The sequence below is a fragment of the Stegodyphus dumicola genome, chromosome 7, assembly GCF_044657685.1.
Source record: "Stegodyphus dumicola isolate Sdum_Otavi_A_Nest chromosome 7, ASM4465768v1".
Taxonomy (NCBI): domain Eukaryota; kingdom Metazoa; phylum Arthropoda; class Arachnida; order Araneae; family Eresidae; genus Stegodyphus; species Stegodyphus dumicola.
Window position 1 is genome coordinate 196,126,477 of NC_140774.1, and position 21,116 is coordinate 196,147,592.

At 32.5% G+C, this 21,116-nt stretch overlaps 1 protein-coding gene across 4 annotated transcripts in view; it reads right to left on the reverse strand.

The window, feature by feature from the left end:
* LOC118189601 (chaperonin-containing T-complex member BBS12-like) overlaps positions 1-21,116 on the reverse strand; it is an 85,755-nt gene that overhangs the window by 12,441 nt on the left and 52,198 nt on the right. For 2 of the 4 annotated variants that reach the window (XM_085821198.1, XM_085821196.1), the window contains 2 exons: positions 15,730-15,916; positions 15,418-15,626 (listed from right to left, as the gene is read on the reverse strand). In XM_085821198.1, the coding sequence (XP_085677324.1) occupies positions 15,418-15,626; positions 15,730-15,916 (396 nt within the window). Of the gene's footprint in view, positions 1-4,291; positions 4,375-15,347; positions 15,646-15,729; positions 15,917-21,116 lie in introns of those variants that run through there. The other 2 variants (XR_015042306.1, XM_085821197.1) reach the window with 2 other exon arrangements.

Consider the following 21,116-nt stretch of genomic DNA (forward strand, 5'->3'; position numbering starts at 1 on the left):
ATATTAGGTTAATTGGAAAAGCCAGAGAGATGAAAAATTAGCAACCGCCTTCGCCGGGAATTGAATCACGGACCTCTGGAATACTGGCCCAGCGTGCAGAACCACTACACCACGAAGACACGCTAGGAAAATGGGAGATATACCTTATAAATTATACACATTTTTTGCTGCATTTCATTTAAAAATTTCATTAGATATATATTTCTCATTCAATTAACACTTCACAGCAAGGCATAAAAACTCAAAACAATTTCATTAAAAATTGTAAAATACAGAATACAGTTAAAAAAATCTGATGTGTACACCACATTACTTCCTTGTATGAAATATTAAATTATACTTTTTTTTTTTTACATTCAGAATTATCTAATCGTTGTCACATGTTCTATTTAAATAAGTCCGAAATCCAAACGTCCATTATCCGGAATGATCTAAAATTCGAACCTCAAAGCTTTGGTATGCTTTACGCATGCGCATTTCATTTTTCCTTCCATAATAAAGCATGTGGAGATTTTCACTTAAAAATTCCGATTCTTAATTTCACTTAGACACTAAATAAAATACATCGTTATGAAAAAAAGTCATGTAAGCATAAATTTGTGAGATTAAAAATTTTGCTCCGTAGCCGAGTGTCTGCTTGGCATTACATCTCAAACCGAAAACATTCACCTATTTTATAGCTCTGACGCCGACCTGGCGAGTCATGATTTATTATATTTGCTTTCATTACCCCATGTTTATCAATACATGACAACTTCACTATTAACTCATGCAGTGATGTCTAAACTTTTTTTTTTATATTAGGAATTGAATAACAAGAGAATGGCAGCCTTTTACGCTAACATTACACTTGGCAATGATTATAGATTTTTAAATGCTCTAAGAAATGTTGATGAGGAAACTTTCAAAAAAAAAAAAAAAAAAAAAAAAAAAAAAAAAAAAAAAAAAAAAATCTTTTCATATGCTAAAAATAGATTTTGTTAATGAAACTCATAGGCCAAAAAATTACATTTAGTGCTATTTTAATTAAGAATAACTGCTATGTTATTCACCATAAATCCAGAAGCGGCAGCAGAATTTACGTAAGATGAAATTTTTGGAATTGAGGGAAGCACCAAGCGGCAAAATTAAGGGATGAGAAGATTTTTATGATTTAAGGAAAGCACTGGGATCCAAAGTTCAATATGCAACTTAATTCAGTACGCAGCAAGCTGCTCCTGTTGCATACAAAATCTAGCGAAACAACTTGCCTTTCGTCGCTAATCTTCTGACACACAGCCAATAATGTATAACAGGCACTATTAAGCTAGGCTAAAATTATCTTTACTGATTCTAAGGCATTTCAATTAATGTAGCAGACTGCACTGCTCCTTAATCTTGTAATATGATCCAGCTTATTATTTTTTTGCAGACTGTTATTATTACAGCAATTTTATAAAAATTAAGCTTGAACTTTCGATTATGTCGAAAAGAATTTCCAATTCTGGAGCTGCCAAAGGATCTATAAAGCGAAACCACGTTTCGATGTCCATTAAACAAAAAGTGAAATTGCTGCAAAAAATGGATGAAGGCATATCCGTCTCAAAATTATGTGAGGAGTATGGCATTGGAAAGTCCACTCTATATGACATAAGAAAAAGGAAAGAAATGTTTAATAATGCAAACAACTAAATATTAAACTTTTTTTTTTTTTGTAAATTTTGATACCCGTTATATCATAATTGTTCTTTATTTCACAAATTACGATTTCGTATTTTTAATTGTATAATTTCTGCATGCCATCTTACCAGATTTAAATTGATGATCCGGAAAACTCCCAAAACCGGAATCGCCGAAGTCCCGACGAGCCCAGATTTCGGACTTTGTATTGTATAAAAGGAATACAAACAGAAACAGTTTTTCATAAATGATTCAGTATTTTTCAATCAATTGATTCAGTACTTTGAAGAGGTTCGACAGTGCATAAACCGCAATAGAATAAATGCATTCTTTAAAATTAAATCTAGTATTTGTTAATCATAGCGACACTCTGGCGCTAGATTCACTTAACAGTATTATATTTCGTTCATATCATTACTCATAATGCGCAAAATTTATATCATTTAAAGAATAGAATTATCTAATCGTTGCCACATGTTCTATTCAAATACTATAATAAAGCTAGAATTATGTATAAAAGAAATTAAGCAAACAAAACAAAAAAGAAACAGTTTTTCACAGACGATTGAGTATTTCTCATTCAATTAATTCTGTTCTCACTTCACAAGAAGGTAAAAATACATAAAAACTCAAAATATCGATATTAAAAATTACGAATAAATCTTAATTACTTCTTTGAATAAATTCCAGAATAGATTAAACATGATTTCGTTGACTAAAACGATCTTTGTTGTTGCACAGCCTAGCTTCTCTGATTGTTAGATGATAGTTAGATTGCCAACAAAATATCCTATACTGCTAAGTTTCAAATGTAAACAAATATGACTGCTATGATAAAATAAAAATAATTAGGCTTAGCCGCACTTAAACAACTATTAAATTGTTGATAATTCTACAAATGCTGCATGCAGATTTACTGCATTCATTTTTAAAGCATAAAATGCGCAATTTACCAACATAAGAATAAAAAAATCTGATGTGTACACCACATGACTTCCTTCTACGAAATATTAAATTATGCGCATTTTTTCCTTGCATTTCATTTAAACTTATTGGATTGAATTAAATCTACTTCGCCGACAGCACATAAACCACAATAGAATAGATGCATTCTTTAAAATTAACTCTAGTATTTGTTAATCATAGCGACACTCTGGTGCTAGATTCACTTAACAGTATTATATTTCGTTCATATTATAACTCATAATGCGCAAAATTTATATCATTTAAAGAATAGAATTATCTAATCATTGCCACATGTTCTATTAAAATACTATAATAAAGCTAGAATTATGTATAAAAGAAATTAAGCAAACAAAACAAAAAAGAAACAGTTTTTCACAGACGATTGAGTATTTCTCATTCAATTAATTCTGTTCTCACTTCGCGAGAAGGCAAAAATACATAAAAACTCACACTTATTTCCTCGAAAAAATTCCAGAAAACATTAGGCATGATTTATTTGGCAATAATAAATGAAGGCGTTATCTTTGTTGTTGCGAAGCTAAGTTTCTCTAGATTGGCAACAAGTCTGCTGTTTCAAATGTAAACAATCAATGGTCGCCATCAAGAAAGGCTTAGCGGCACTTGAAGAACTTTAAAATTGTTGATAATTGTAAAAATATTGCATACAGATTTACTAAAGGCATAAAAACCTTAACCAGAAGATAAAAACAACATAATTCTATCATTTTTAAAGCAAAAAATGTACAATTTACAAACACATAAGAGTAAAGAAACTGAGATCACTGAGCCAGGTAACAGAGTGGATATATATATAAATATATTTATGTACGTTTGGTGCGGCCGATTGCAACCAAAATACGAGGTGCACATCTACATGTTATAGCAGTCCTATATACAAAATTTCAACGTTCTGAAACTACTTGTTTTTGAGTTATGCGAGATACGTACGTACATACATTCGTACAGATGCCACGAAAAATTCTCTACAGAATTAATTTTAAAGCAGTTTTATAATTTTTTTGGAGGAAACGAGTCTCTTATTCTGTCCGTACGTACAGATATCACGCAAAAACATCGTTAAATTGCATTCGATAGCGATCAAAATGGATATTTTCTTTGAAATATGTTGCCTGGAACTTTTCGCGATTACAATACTTCCTTTTTAGTTTGTAGTAAAAACTGAGCTCACTGAGCCGAATAACAAAGTGGACATATATATATATTTATATACTTTTAATGTGGCCGATTGCTAACAAAATAGGAGGTGCACATCTACATGTTATATACAAAATTTCAACGTTCTGAGGATACTCGTTTTTGAGTTATGCGAGATACCATACGTAAGTAAACACAGACGCTACGAAAAAAATCTCTTCAGAATACATTTAAGATCATTTTTATAAATTTTGGGAGGAAAAACAGATGCCATGCAAAAACATTGTTAAATTGCATTCAATAGTGGTTAAAATGGATATTTTCGCTGAAATTATGATACCCGAATTTTTTCACAATTACAATACTTCCTTTTTAGCAATTTTTAGAATTAGAGTTTCTATGCAAAAACAAGCACACAAGACAGATTTTTGATGGTGGTGATGGTAACATTAACAAATTAATGTTTTATAATATCAATTTTACAAGCTACCATAGTGAAATTTTTAAATACCTTTGTAAAAGATTTCTTTCTTAATTTTCATAATCCTTTTTAAATACACGTACAGAAAATAACATCCTTTTAATGTCTTATTTCTGCAAAAGATACATGACAGAAACTAAGTTATATAATTAAACTGGATGTAATTTTTAAATTTCTAATAACAAAATATCTCGTTTGCAGTAGTAAAATAAATTCATTTAAAATAAAATTTTTATTTCAGATAAAGTTTGCAGACGTGGCTCAAATACACATTTTGATTTACAATCTTATACTTAGTTATAAAATTTTCTACAGTGGGTTAAATTCATTTAAAATACAGTTTTAAATTCAATTTTTTATAAAACAAAGTAACTTGTATGTTTGGACATAGATTAATATTAATTCGAGGTCCAGGTGATACTTTTAACTTCCTTAATATACAGTACCCGACAATAAAAATGCAACACCAAGATGGAGTGGCTAGAAAATGACGAAACTCGACAAACGGAGAGAGACAACAACGAAGAATAAGTGATCTTTATTTCAAAATGATATGCTTAATACAGAGCGAGAACAGCAACAAAGAATAAGTGATATTTACTTCAAAATGATATGCATAATACAAAGTGAGGACAGCATTGGTGCAGTAGATTGTAGAACCACCTTAGATGGCGATACATGAAGCAACAAGTACAGAGTGAATGAGACTACGCATGGTATCCTGAGTAAGGGTTCTCCATTAACTGTCAACCATATTTTGAATGTGGCAATGCTTTTTCTCAAATGGCATCCAATCACATCGCAAATGAGAGATCAGAAGAGAATGGTGGAAAGGGAAGCATCTGTACATCTTGCAGAGCACATTGGCTGATGAGAGCAGTGTGTGGTCGGGCCTTATCCTGCTGATAGAGGTTACTGAGCACTCCCTGAAGATAGAAGTGTGTCACCGCTCACAGTATATCATCCACATATCATTGGACTGTCATAGTGCCCTGAATACGAACTAGGGGTGACATGGAATTGTCTCCAGACTCCTATGCAGTGACTATCATTGCAGAAACAGAAGCGTGGCTCATCTGAGAACACAACCCTGTACCATTTTATCATCCACATCGCTCGAGCTTGGTACCATTGCAGACGTTGATGTCTATGACGTGGAGACAACGGTAGTCTTCTTAATGGAAGCCATGTCACTAGCCATCAATCAATGGCAAATGATTCTGGTCAATATGGGAACATGCTGCAGAATGGAGGTAGAAATGGCTTGTGGGTGGGTCACTACTTGTCGGCGGATGGATCGATCCACACGTGCTGATGTCACTCTGGCTACACCTGCACCCCTTGAACTTGCCACATTTCCTTATTCCAACCATCGTCACCACAGCCGGTGAACTGTGGATGTGTCCAGGTGTGTGTCAGCTATTTGCTATATGGACCAACCTGCTCTTCTCAGTCCAATCACCATGCTCCTCATAAAACCGTCAGTCTGCTGGAACTGCCTCTGTTGATGATGGCCTGGGATTCTCTGCTATTACATGTGTCCTATGAGACAAGAATACAACTTTTCAATAAAATGTTTTCTGTCCCATTAATGTGTTGCTGTTTCTATTCTTTTTTTCCCGCTTCTTTGCACCATAGCTTGCAACTACAGCATTTGCGACTCTGCATTCCTATGTGATTCCGAGTCATCTCTGCAGCCGCTACACACCCTACAAGTTTGTCGGTCTGGTAGCAAATCACTTTCATAATTGTTATTAAGTCACAAAAATATTTCAAAAGCAAAATTTATAAAATTCTGAAAGATATTTGTTAGAGATGAACTATCAAAACAAATATGAAACATCCAAGATACATAGTTTTCTTCAATTTTGTATTAATACTCAACATTTGTGAAAATATACCAAAAATGCAAACATAACGGCACGAAAACTGAATATTCTGGAGATTCCTTCCCTCATATCTTCTTCAATGTGCACTGGACAATTTCGCAATTCACATCATTCGCATAACTCAGTGACATGTGTCTATCCTGAAATTAGCATGAAGTTCGGGCCACTCCTTATTGGTGATGTATTTTCAATGTCGGGTAGTGTATAAATACTAATAAAATGCAAGTTCCTAATTTTAATACCATAATTATATTCCATTAATCTCTTGGATAAGAAATATTCTACATGGTTGGTTTACTTGGTTTCTTAATATGTAATGTAAATAAGAGCCAGTTTCCCTTAGAAAGTCTTACACAACGACATCTCTCCTCTAAGGTAGGCAGCCCCTGTATGCTTTGCCATATTCAAATAACCTAACCTAAACTATGAAATATTTTTTCCCTTAACTAAATCTCTTAATAAAGAAACTGGGTTATTTTAACAAGACAAAAAAAAAAAAAAAAAAAATCATGACATAATTTACTGTAGGAAAAGAACTAATGTAATAAAATTTAGATATAAGCTCAGAAATTTACACAAAGGAAAACCTGTAAAAAAGTTCAGTATTGCCATTTGTAAAATTACAATAATTAAAAAATTTATTATATATAAACCAGAACCTGGTTATGAAAATATGGCATTATTTGTGATGTCATGCAAGGCACCATGCATGGAATTAATTAATTTTGAAAACAATTATACTGCAATAAAATGCATAAAATAAATTCTTTTTTAACATTATCTTTCAATATTAAAAGCAAAAGAAGTTGAATTATATTCACCAAATAAAAATGACTCCCCAAATTAAACTTTTTAAGCAGTGGGAGTAGTATTTGGGTCTATTACTTATTTAAGGGAAGGGATGTCTTCTTGGAAGATTTTCAAATAAACTGTCTCATATTCATCTTACACGGATATTTACAAAACATCATGAAAATGCTCATGTTGCAGTTAGCTGGTGAGCATATTCAAATCAAATTTAATTTTTGAATCTCAAGTCATTTGCACTCTTTTGGCTAGGATTCTGGCTATGCCCATGGTTCAGTTCAAAAACAGATCTATGCATAATTCAACTTCACAGGCAAACTAGGTACCAGAAAATGTCCAGTTATAAAATATGCAAATAATATTGAGAGAGATGATTAAAAAAATAAGATTCTAAGATTTCACAAATAGTTTTCAACAAAATTTATTTGCCTTTTAATTATTAGACTGTTTTTATATTTAAATAACTGCCTTCCATTAAAATTTCTGCAAAACACACAGAAACTATGCCAAAATCCATACTAGAAGATTGTACATAGAATTATGAGTGAATATTGTTTCTTGAAGCTATGTAAAGTTGTTCTCTGTTACTTGTGAATTCTAAACAATTTCACTTCCAGGCAATCCTATTCTGAAAAACAGTTATTTGAAAGATAAATTTCAGTTAAAAATTGCATAGTGTTTTTTTTATTTACAGGCTAGTTATTTATGTATCTGCTTTGTTTTTGGCACACAACTTCCCAGTCAAAAATACTAATGATAAATTCTAAAGAGCAAAATTGCTAGTGCAGATTCCACACTTTTATTACTAATCTTGTGATCACTCCGTAAGTTTTTTTTTTTTTAAAGAGAAAGTGGCTCTTATTCACATTATACCAGAGGACCATGAAAACTCCCATGCAGGCAGCCCATTCGCCAGACTGAACTGAAGTGAGCTACCAGCGTTTAGCAATTTTATTGCTCTGTTGCTGATGGCCGAATTTTATTGAAGATTTATGTGAATACTTTTCAATGGAAGACTCAAACTAGCCAGACTTTCATGAAGGAAAAGCCAGAAATGATTAAAATAACCTTGTGATGAATCTTCTGAATTCAGTTTTAACAGAATATTAATGAATAGACTTTATAGTCAGAATGAAATTTAGCATGTCTTCCTTAATAACATAAACAGGCTTAGCTCCAGCAGTTTAAACATACCATATACATGATCTTATTAATAATTCAAAATAAAATAAATGTACTATAAGGGCGAGTCAAATGAAAGTGAGCCAACCCCTCCTCAGCAAGAATGGTTCGGTCCATCATCTGCGGCGCATGCGCGTAGCACAGAGACAGCCTTCATTTACGAAAGTGGCCCGAAAGTGTGAGGTTAAAGTTCTTTAAGGCGCTCTTACACTGTGTTGAAGACGGTAGCGTGACATAATGGACGCTCCAAAAGAGGAACAGCGTGGTGTGGTCAGGTTTTTGACAGCTTAAGGTGTTTCCCAACATGAAATTAGTCGCCATATGACTGCTGTGTATAGTGAACATTGCATCGCATTGGCCACTGTGAAGCGTTGGAGCAAACAGTTCAGAGAAGGACGTGAAAGTTGCAAAGACGATCCAGGACCGGGTCAAAGCCACTTTGCAATCACCCCCGACACAATTGCACAGGTTGATGAGCTGATTAGACAAGAACGGAGGATAAGCATCGATGAACTGGCAGAGCGTGTGAACATCAGTCACGGTTCGGTTCACACCATAATTCATGATCATCTCGGTTATCGGCTTTTGTGTGCTCAATGGATGCCCAAGATTTTGAACGACCACCAGAAGATGGAGAGGTTCGGCGCTGCTTTGACTCATCTCATCCGGTATCACAATGAGGGTGACGACTTCTTGTCTGCAATTGTGACCGGAGACAAATCATGGTGCCACCACTACGAACCTGAAACACGCCGGCAAAGCTTACAGTGGAAACATTTGAATTCACCACCCCCGAAGAAAGCAAAGGCTGTCATTTCCTCGGGAAAGGTGCTATTGACTTTTTTTTTCGATCGTCAGGGGCCATTACCGATTGAATTTGCTAAATGTGGAGAGACTATCAATAGTTCGCAATATTGTGCAACGCTGGATCGGCTGCGTGTCGCAATCAAGAACAAACGACCTGGAAGATTGACGAATGGTGTGATCTTGCTACACGACAATGCTTGTCCCCACGTCACTGATGTGGTTAAGCCACAACTGGCAAAGTTCAAGTGGGACACGCTGCAACATCCTCCATACAGCCCAGATTTGTCGCCATGCGACTTTCACATTTTCGGGAAACTGAAAAAACATCTCAAGGGTATCAGATTCGTATCGGACGACGCCGTGAAGGAGTCGGTTACAGACTTTTTGAATCGACAGCCCAAGGAGTTTTAAGAGACGGGGATCACGCGGCTCATTTGTCAATGGGATAAATGTCTCAATGTTCATGGAGACTACCTTTAAATAAAGTACTCTGTTTGTCATATATTCGCATTGGCTCATTTTCATTTGACTCACCCTTATACTTTTATTTAGTTTCTGATCATGTAAACAACATACAGTACTAAGTTTGAAATTTGGATCACAAACAACCTTTTTATTTATTTATTTATTTATTTTAATTTTATTTTTAAATGCTTTATGGTTGCGCATTTGATATTTTTTCATAATGAACTATGTGGAGAGACCTGATTCTTAATTTCACTTGAGTACTGATGCCAAACTGGCGAATCACCATTTATTAATTTTTTTTTTTACAACTGCATGACTGTCGTAGTAATTGGATACCAGAGAGCATGGTAACCTTTTATGTTGTTATTACATTTGGTGATGATCACAGACTTTATCTAATTGCACTACAAAACACCGAGTGTGCTGACAAGAAATTTCTCTCCATTTGTAAAAAATAAATTTTGTACATGATACTTGTAGGCAAAAAGATTACATTTCATGCTGTGTGAATTGAGAATAACTGATTTATTAGTTAAGCCCAGGACTGATGACAGAGCTGGTGCAGCCTCACCTGAATGGAAAATGTTTAGAATTTAGAGAAGCACAAAGCAACAAAATTAAGGGAAAGCACTGGGCATGAAAAATTTTTTGGATTTTGGGAGGCACTTGGCAGCACAATTTCGGACCCACGGAGAATGCACCAGGCCACAAAATGTCTAGCGTCAGCCCTGTATAACCTTTATATAAGCATGGCATAAGTAATAGGATGAAATGGGAAATAGGAATAAATGTAATAAATAACTAATATAAATCTGGCTTAACCTTATCAGCGAGCAATAAAAGCAAGACAACATCCTGCCAATCTCATCATACATCACGAACAGTGTATAGCAGATGCTCATTAACTATATAAGCATAGCTGCAAATTTCAGATATCACAAACAAAAAGATATCACAAGGTTTTTAGATATCACAAACAAAAAGAAAGATTTTTCCAATTAATGGAATTTATGGAGAAGAAAAATTATAATAAAAGAAGATGATATAACAGAAGTTTTACTTGGCAATAACAGTGTCCCAATGATCAATCAACCAATGGACGGCAAAGTCTGTAGTATGGTTCTAAATCCTGAAAATATAGTCTTAAAAAGTGATGCAGACTCTTTTAATGAAAAACATTTCAAAATCCAAATTGCTCAGAAAAAGTGAAAAATCCATTTCTCTAATTGTTAAGCATATATGATGTCACAACTAATTTAAGAAGGGTTCTGAAAGTGGGATAAAAAATTTAAACAAAAAGCAGAAGATTCACTTCTCGACTGAAAACTTGTACTGCAAGCAGCAATGTCAAAAATTTAGAATGGATTAAAATTTCTTATTGTTTCCAAAATCAGCTTTGATTTTGCAGCCTAAGGAGAAGTGGGCAAGAGCTTGAAGTGCCATTACAGAAATCAGCTAATTTTAAGCATTTTGGAGAAATATGGCAAATAACATTTCATTTCTCAATACAAGATACATAGATACATTCTCAATACATAGAAGATAGATAAATGTTATAGATTCAACCATCCTAAACTGTTTTCTGCATGCTGGTCTAGAAAAAGATGTTGAAGATGATAATGAAAACAGTGCTGGCTAGGCAGAAAAAAATGGCACTTCAAAATTTCCAGAATGTAATACAAGATAACAGCGTTGCATGCAAAAATCTGAGTGATGTGGTCAACATGTTTCTGTAATGATAAAAATTAAAGTGAAAAATGCTAAAGATTCTTCTGTTGCGCATGAAACTGAACACAGAAAATGAACTTTCCATTGACGATGTCAAAGCTGCAATATATATCATTAATGGGTTATTCACACTAATTCTAAAATCAAAAGTGATGCATTTGTTTCAATTTTTGCAAAAAAATATTGACAAAATTTTTCTGCATTATGCCAATGAAAAATTAAATGTAAATTCATCAATATTTTTTTATTATTGACTGACAGTCTCAAAAGAAGTGAGCTCTAGGCCATTCAGAGAACTTTGAAATGACCTGAAAAAATGAAAATCTCAGGTGACAAGTTCTGGTGAATATGGAAGGCAACATAAATCATCCTAGCCTTACTAAATAAATCTTAGACATTCAATCAAATGTGGAACGAAGCACTCACGATGGGAAATAACAATTTTGACAATTAGTCAGGTACTTCACTTCCATTTCTGCTTTTAAGACTGGCATTTGAGTACTTTCCTTATTTTTTTTATTTGATTTTGTCACAAAAATACATAACATGCAATTCCTTTGCAGTCCCACTATACACAAAGTTGTGGATTTTGCCCCCCTCGCAATGTTACTAAAGGAAGCTCTTTTGGCTTATCCCATTATCTTTTCCTTGTAATATTACACTTGAATATACACTTGATCATCTCCGATAATGAGCCATTTAAAAAAGGTGCTTTTATATATATTTTCAGCAAAGAACTGCATGCTAAAATTTGAGCAAGCAAATTCTGCTCTGTTGAAATATAAGGTACCCATATGTTATAATGGTTTACAGACCCAATTGTCTTAAAATGATCATGTACTATACTTTTTGAAATAGTTAATGTATCTATCTCCTGAAGCGTATAATCTGGATTTTCAGGGATAGCTACTTTTATCAGATCTTTGTTTACAGAGGATGGCTGTCCAGAGAAGGCATCATCTTGAAGGCTGAAATTTCCATGCTTAAGCCACCTTTAAACCATGTCATTGGAAGCAACTAGAAATTTTTAAAGCAGTCCGACTAGCACTTCTTCCTTTTTCAAAAATGAAAGATCGTAATATGATGAAAATGAACTTTTGAGTTCTTTAGTCTTTGAATTTCAATGAAACAAAAATTATGGCAAAAACATTTGAAAATTTAAACATTCACTTTGATTATGGTCACTCTTTATCAGCAAAACGAGAAGAGAACACACTCTGATTTGAAAAACCACAGAACTTGACTGATGACCCAATATTTTATGTGCGACAGGATTAGTCTTTTCCCATACACATAACACAATCAATGTCAACAACTGCAGTGTTATTTAAGATTGTTTGAACCATGGAGGTAGGAAGTAAGATGGAGTGGCTCTAACTGGTTTTCCCCATACACTGCCTTGAAGCACTGGCTATCCCTTCGTGGTGACCAAAACATTGGATCATTTACCATTAAGTTCAATGGGTTTTGACATAACTGGATGTAAATATTTTATAATTACGTCATAAATATACATATAAAGGCATATATTTTCTTTTTCTACAATATTTCAGAGTCCTAAGTATATGAAAAGAATACATTTTTAAACAACATTCCATTTTGAACTGAATTAAATGCTATACTTTTCACAGAACAGTTTGCTCAGAATGGTTTAATTTGAATGAAATATTTTCACAACTTTTCCTTAATTACATTAGAAAATTTTTAAAAATTTTTTCTAACGTAATTCGATTTTATTCGATTAAGGATTATAAAAATTATGATCAAAGTTTATTATATTATTAATATTAAAATAACGCATTATTTCTTTTCTATTTATAGAGCTTTTTCCTAAAATACGTTCTCAAACATGACATGATTTTTTAGCTTCTGAGGCATCTTTTAAATCGAAAAATCTAAGTCAATTTATAATTAATGTTCTATTTGGTCCATTTCAAATTAGAGTACCTTTTATTTTAATAGTGTATAGTACTTAACGTTAAATGGTTCTTAACTTTCACTGAATATTTCTGAAAGGGAATAAAAGAACATTTTTTAAATATGATTTAAACCATTTAACTGAGTTATTATAAAATATAAGGGGAATAATCCTTTTAATTATACTTATCAGATTTTGTTAGCCTTAATTTCAACAATACACAGTCTAAAACTCTTATTACTTTCTTAAGTATACACCTCACAGAATTAGCTTTACAATACTTTTTAACAGATTGCTTTCCAGTACGAACAATTCTTGCTTAAATAGTTTTATGACGTATTTGTCAACAGGATTTCAATTTATGCTTACAATTCAATGTTGATGTTATTATACATTTTGATAATATGTATAATCATTATGAATGTAGATACATTTAATAATTTGATTTCTTCACAGTAACTTTCACAGGTGTTTATGAATGAATAAATACTTCATTTCAAATACATTTATAAATAATTTAATACATATTTATGTATTTTATTAAAGGCAGATACATGCTTTTTTCAAGCAGATGCATAAATACCCATACATATTTCATATTTTTCATTTTCGGCATGTGCAAATCTTTAATTTCTGTGCATTCACTATATTTTTCGAGTAAAGTAATTTACAAAAACTTAGCATATACCCAAAAAGTTTTACATAAGAAATATGTATAAATATAATTTGAATGAAAATTACATAAATTATTTTTAATACCCATCAAAGGTCAGTTTTTCTTCGAAATTTCTCCTCAATGGCATCTCTCCCTTTACGCAGATAGCCTTTGCATACCTTACTCTATTTAATAAAAACTTAACCTGACCTATGTGCCTAATTACAAATATTTTAACATGCATAATTTTATATTTACATTTAGCCAACAAGTTTCAAACACTTGACTTTCAAACACGTTTTAGGATACAGTCATCATCAAATTCAAATTTTCTAGTAAATATATTTTGGCAGAGCACTCAATACCTCTTTTAGGCGATTTTACACAGTTTAATAATTCTCTGATAATATAATAATAATAACTATCCACATCAAGGAAAAGTTAACTTACTGGCATATATGTGTGTATAATTTATTAATCTTGAGGAAAATTGCAGCATTTGGTTGTAATTTAATTTTTTACTTCACCCAAATAAGTAAAACGTGTAAACCCAAAGTGATTATTTTTAAATTATATAAAAGTAAAATGATAAGTTTAAAATGAGCAACTATAAAGCGTCTCCTCTAAAAATTTTTAAAAAGTACATGTCAGAATAATATGTGGATGACAAAAAAAAAAAAATTATTTAAAACATTTTGGCGTTTGGAACATAAAATAAAAGTAGGATATCTATCAAGGATATCGAAAGATGTATAAAATTTTAAAGGTACCGTAAAGGTATTTTTCTTTCTTTAAGTATAACACTTTTGCTAAAATCTATATTTTTGTAGTTTAACAGCTTTGAATTTTATAAAACAAATTCATAATCAAAATTGCTGTTGTTAGTTATCGAAAAAAATCAAGCTGTGATTTTTGTGTAAATGTCACTTAACTATACAAATTGCTATTATCCATCACACAATGAATGTTTTATTATGCGGAAATGTCTTGTTTTTCGATTTGTATGAAACCGTCATGTATCAAAATATTATCGAAGCACTGTCAAGGGAGTTTCCAAAAGTAAATAAAAAACCTCCCATCTGGAGATTGAAGCTTTGGAGCAGTCTTAGTGCTGCGCTGGCCACTCCTTCCTTTCTTACCTCCATGGTCTGAACATGTAGAAAGGGGCAGAACAAAATCTTGGCCTTTGACATATTCCTGTAAGAAGTGATCACAGGGTGTTAAATCTGGGCTTCTCCATGCTTAAACATGGCTTCAGCCAACATGCCAGAGCCATGTTTTGGACTCTTGAGGCATGTTTCGGACTCCAATGCTGAGGCATATTTTCTTCCTACCATGTTTTAAAACCGTATAACAGAACAATATCTGATTTTGCATATTAAAGCACTCAGAAGTTTTTTCTATCTGATTCACAGCCATACTGCTTAACTGATGATAAGAATGCTCATATGATGCTGATGTCAAAAGCATAATCAAAGAAGGTTTTAAATTTGAAAATTTTCTCTCTATAAAAGGGTATTAAATGCTTACAAAATACTTTATTTGTAAGAATTTAATCAAGAATTCTATTCTTTTAGTCTAACCCTGCATTTAAATACTGTTTAAAAGTGTAAAAGAGAATACCTTCGTAAATACACAGAAATAAAAAAAATAATTTAATTATTTACTTAATGCACTATAAAAAACCAATAAAATTATTTACATTTAATTCTTTTGTATCTTCATGGCCATTTATTAAAATGGAATCGCACTGAAGCATAATGTGTGCTAGTGCTAGAGCTGATTTCCATGCTTGTACTTTAGATGAAATGTCATCAAGTCCTTCAGAGTCATAAGTGAACGTTTTATCCATTAACATTTTCTGAAAGTTTTGAAAGCCATTAGCAAGAGCTAGGATTACACGATTTGAATCTGGAAAGAAAGGGCAATACTTAAAAAAAAAATTAAGTTTAAAGCTAATTAATTTCATTGAAACAGTTTTAATAAAAAATTAAAGAAATGTACACATATTTACTTTCAGCACCCAAAACTAGTTTTTGCAAAGAAACATAGCACCATTCTTCAGTTTTCCCTCCTCCTGGAAGTACTTTGTTTTCTTCTGTTGCATGCTGTAACCTGTACACCAAATGCCATAATTGATGTTCTAAGCTGTACAGAATAGCAGGATTTGGATGACACAAAACCAAAGTATAAAGATTTGCCTATAAGTAAAAAATACACGTTTTGAAAATATTTTTATGGATTGGTTAAAAAACCAAGATATGATTTCATAGAGTTTGATATTTAAAAAGAAAAAAAAATCTATATTAGAAGAATATTATATGACATTAACAAAATTTTTGTTATTATGTACTGACTAAAAATCCAGGATATAATTACAATGAAACTGACATTTAAACAACATAATTCTATAGTAGAATAACATTATAATAACATTAGAAGCATTTTGTAAAATTAATTACTCTTTGTATTCATAATATTCTAAAAATCATATTCATTACTTTTAAATTATTTTGTGACATGGACAAGTAATGCATAACTAAACTGTCAAAGATAAAAGAACTTATCTAGCTTAAGTTGGCAATAACTCATACAGCTGGCATTTTGAGTTACTTACTGCTTGCTGTGCATCTATTCTAAAAGCAATGCCTAGGAAAACTATGAAATATGAAAAGTATTATTTAAGAATTATTCCTATTTAAATGATAAAGGTTACTAAAATATATTTATGATGCTATTTGCTTATCACTTTGCCTTTCTGATATGGAAACTGTTAAGACACAATAACACGCCGAACAAATACTAATTCAGAAGTCAAACAACAAAAAATCAGCGTTATATTTTCAAAATTTTCACAGGACTAGTTTCGATGGTTTTACCGAACCACCATCCTCAGCTGCAAAACCGCAAATGAACAAGATAGGAAATAATGATAAGATAAGAAAGCCTGGACAAGAATAAGCAAGTGGTGCCATCTGTTGGTGAAACCAGAATTAAAACATAATTTCTTTAAAGGCCGAAGGCGAAGACGGATTGGAATTAGGATCGTTAACTAGAACAGAAAGATTTTTTTGAATGTGAAATGCCTCTAGAAAATCCAGTTCTCCAATGGAAGATGTTTTTTGAATAATTTTGGCAGCAGAAAAATTGAAAGTGTGATTTTCGGACCAACAATGTTGAGCAACAGAAGACTTCTGCGTTTCAACTCTATTAGACAATAACATTTACACCATAAAAAATTCAATCGAATTTGTAAAAAAGGTTAAAAAAAATTTCTCTTAGAAATTTACTCATGGTTTCTTTTGATGTAAAATCATTATTCACTAATGTTCCAGTGGAACGTGCATTAAGATGTCTAGAAACCAGACTTCGCGAATTTCATTTGCATCAAAATTGATGAGCTAATTTCTCTCACTCAACTCTGTTTGAAACAAACACATTTTGTTTTCCAAAATAAATATTACAAGCAAACTGAGGGATTAGCCATAGGAAGTCCCCCCAGTCCGATCCTGGCTGATATCTACAAGCATTATTATGAATCAAAATTGTTTGAAACTTTAAACTTCCCGGTATGGTTCCGCTACGTAGACGATACTTTTACCCTGTTTGAAGGTAATAATGATGATTTAAATAAAGTTCTTTCAACAATGAATTCTATTGATCCTGCTATTCATTTCACTTTTGAACTAGAGACTTGCAATTCTCTTCCGATTCTCGACATTTTGGTCACACGTAACACATCCAACTTCAGTACTACGGTTTACCATAAGCCTTTATCGGTTTGCCTTCCACCACACTTTAAATCATGTCATCCGACTAAACAAAAGTTAGCTTCATTTTATTCCTATGTTGTCCGTGCTCTTCAAGTTTGCTCCTCCAAACTAGCCCTTGATGAAGAACTAAATTATTTAAAAGCAATAGCTATTGACAGGGGCTTTTCACCCAACATTATTAATCAAGTAGTTAAAAAATTCTCATCTCAACACACTAAAAGACACACTCTTGTTTTAGGAGATTATACAAATTCTGTTGTCATTCCCTTCTTTCCATCAATTAGCTATAAAGTTGCACATATTTTGCAGAAATTTAACTTTTGGGTTGTTTATTCTCCCATCAATAAAATTCTGAGTGTCATACTCAAGGACCCCATTCCGGATATGAATTCCCGGGGTATTTATAGGATTCCTTGCCAGTGTGGTTTAATTTACATTGGCCAAACTAAGAGAGCCTTAAAATTTCACGTCAAGGAACATGAGGCATATGTTAGAAAAAAGGAAACACAGAAGTCTTCTGTTGCTCAACATTGTTGATTCAAAAATCACACTTTCAATTTTTCTGCTGCCAAAATTATTCAAAAAACATCTTCCATTGGAGAACTGGATTTTCTAGAGGCATTTCACATTAAAAAAAATCTTTCTGTTCTAGTTGACGATCCTAATTCTAATCCGTCTTTGCTTTCGGCCTTTAAAGAAATAATGTTTCAATTCTGGTTTCACCAACAGATGGCGCCACTTGCTTATTTTTGTCCGGGCTTTCTTATCTTGTCTAATCATTATTTTCTATCCTGTTCATTTGAAGTTTTGCAGCTGAGGATGGTGGTTCAGTAAAACCATCGAAACTAGTCCTGTGAAAATTTTGAAAATATAACGCTGATTTTTTGTTGTTTGACTTCTGAATGGAAACTGTTATTATGAATAATCTATTAACTTATGTTACATTCAATCTTACTGTTACAAAATCAATATTCGATGAAGCCTTTAATGCCCATGTACTACTATAGGATTTGATTATAGGGAAGATGACTTTCTATGGGAAACTGAAGTTAGAAACTTATACATTACAAAAATCTCATGCAGACAACTTGAACTGCTTCTGGTTAGCAGCTTACTCTATAAGACTCAGGACTATTAAATTTCTGATGTTTTTTGTTGTTTGGTCAAGTAGATGGAAGAACAAAGACTATTGAGGAAAATCTAGAAGTTGGATTTTGAAAGAACTCAACTGATCTAAGAAATCTTGGTTAGTTATCAATATGAAGCTTCATGCTTGAAAATGATAAATCAATCATAATAGTTAAGACTTTTTATACTCATTGTTAATGATTCTGTAATTAAACAATGCAACAATAAAATATAATTGAGTTTAGGGAGGAAGATATTGCAGAAATTTTAAATTTCAAATTTTTTACCAACTTACTTTTTTTTTTTTAAATGCGTACAATAATTAGTGCAATTTCAGTTGGCACCCTGACTAAAGACCTATCCAAGCAGGGATGTTAGTTAAAGGAATGCTCTTCTGTGGGGTCCTTTTTTCAGTTTCAAGTCATCCAGAAAATTTTTATGAAGTAATATGGTTACTGCAAAATTCTCGTCTCAAAAAAAAAAAAAAAAATATCTTTAGCTTTACTTGTAAAGAAGTTACCAAGATGTTGTTTGAAAGCTTCCAAAGAATTCTGAAGCGATCAAAATCTAATAAAGCAGATGTAATATCTATAATCTAATAAGTCAGATGAATAACCCCAGCTATCCTTAATAAGTCTGTTGAAGATTCATTGAAATGAGCATTGTTATGATGAAACATTACCCTAAATGGTCAGTTCTGAACGATTCATATAGATTTTTGCTTTTAGAACAGCCATCTCCAAACAGCATTTGTCTCAACTGATAATCTAATAGGTGGTAACAATTTATAATAAATTATTTTTTTATAACCTCACCATACAAAAGCATCATTTTCTGGGGATAAAGCCTCCCTTCTGGAGCTGACTATAAGACATTTTACTTATGCCATAATCTTTTTCTTGTAACATTATTATATAGTTCAATGACCTCATCTCCAGTGATCAGTGTTTTGCTCTGTCTAAATATGGAGTATCCACACTTGATAGCAGCTTAAATACTCAAACTTCTTCATATGAATACATATTGTGCTCTTCAGAATATTTATGTTCTGACTTATGTTTATATAAATTTCTATTGTTCCTGAAAGGGAACAATATGAATTTTCAACAAATTCTTTTTAAAATCTTTTTCAAAGGAAGGTTTCTAGAATGGCTACCATCTTTGAGGCTACGGTGGACCACACACACAGATGAGAAAATTGTGTGTGCGGTCTCGGCATGTCACCGTTTCCAAGCTTTTATAGTCTGCCAGACCAGAGGACACATTGCAGATGCAATAATTTGTTCCACTTGACAGTGCAAGAGACATAACTTCATGACTAGTGTGAAGAAATTTTAGTGTTCTGCACTGAGTCTGCTATCAAACCCTCTCGATTTCAAGAGGGCTGACAAATCACTGACCTTGGTTTTCCTCTCATATTGTTCCATATATAATGAATCAGAGGATGTAAAATACTACCGAAAAATTAAGGAGGCATGGCTAATTCAGTCTGTAGATTTTCTCTAACTTAAAAGAAAGCTCTTGAACTCTCGATAGAGAGACCCTTGTTAGCAGGTTCCTCACGTCACGAGAACCATACTTCACGTCAGTAACTTTCTAAGCTATCCATGAATTATATATATATTTTAAAGAGCTTTTCGTAATTGTAATAAATATATATTTCAGTTCCAAATGAAGTAAGTATTATGCAACCTTACAAATGTACTAATCATTTCCATGGAGTCAGAAGCATTACCTGCCGCCCTGTTACAAGGCTGAAATTCCATGCTAAAGCTCACAAACTACCTTTGAAATGTGTCATCAGAAGCAGCACTTAAAGCATATACTGTGCAAATTTTACAAGCTATCCGAGTGGTTGTTTTGATATTTTTTGAAATAAAAGATAATATATGACAAAAATGAATTTTTTATTCTATATTTTAAACACTGCATTAAAACAAAAACAATGTTACAATACAATACAAGTAAGAGTCCAATTTACCCAGTTTTTTAATGAGGTCAAATCAAGATCTTTCATTAGCAGTAGTAACATAAGAATTAAGAGATAAAGAAAATTGCAGAACTTTCTAGATTAACCAATAGTTATATACTCTGTGGCCTCTACTCATGTTATTTAATGAATCTTCATTGTTTTCTGGTGTCTGATTTCATAAATGTAATCAAGTGAAAATTAAAAATTTAAAAGTTTGCTTTTACATAGTTGACCCTATTCTGTACATAAATGGATTTCAATAGAAAATGTACATCCGTACTTTTTATTCACAGCTGACGTGGTATTAAATTTCCTCCTCTTGTTTTTAGATATATTGACTTATTATGATCATGAAGATGCAGAATGGGATAGCTGATAGAATGCTGCGTAGGTAGCATTGCCCTTTGAGAATCATCAAGGCAAGCTGCATCACTTGAATGGCTTACATATTCTATTTCTTTACACTTTTAAACTTTCTTTAAAACAATATTGCTCCTCATTCAAAAATTAGAAAATGTAGGTTGCTAA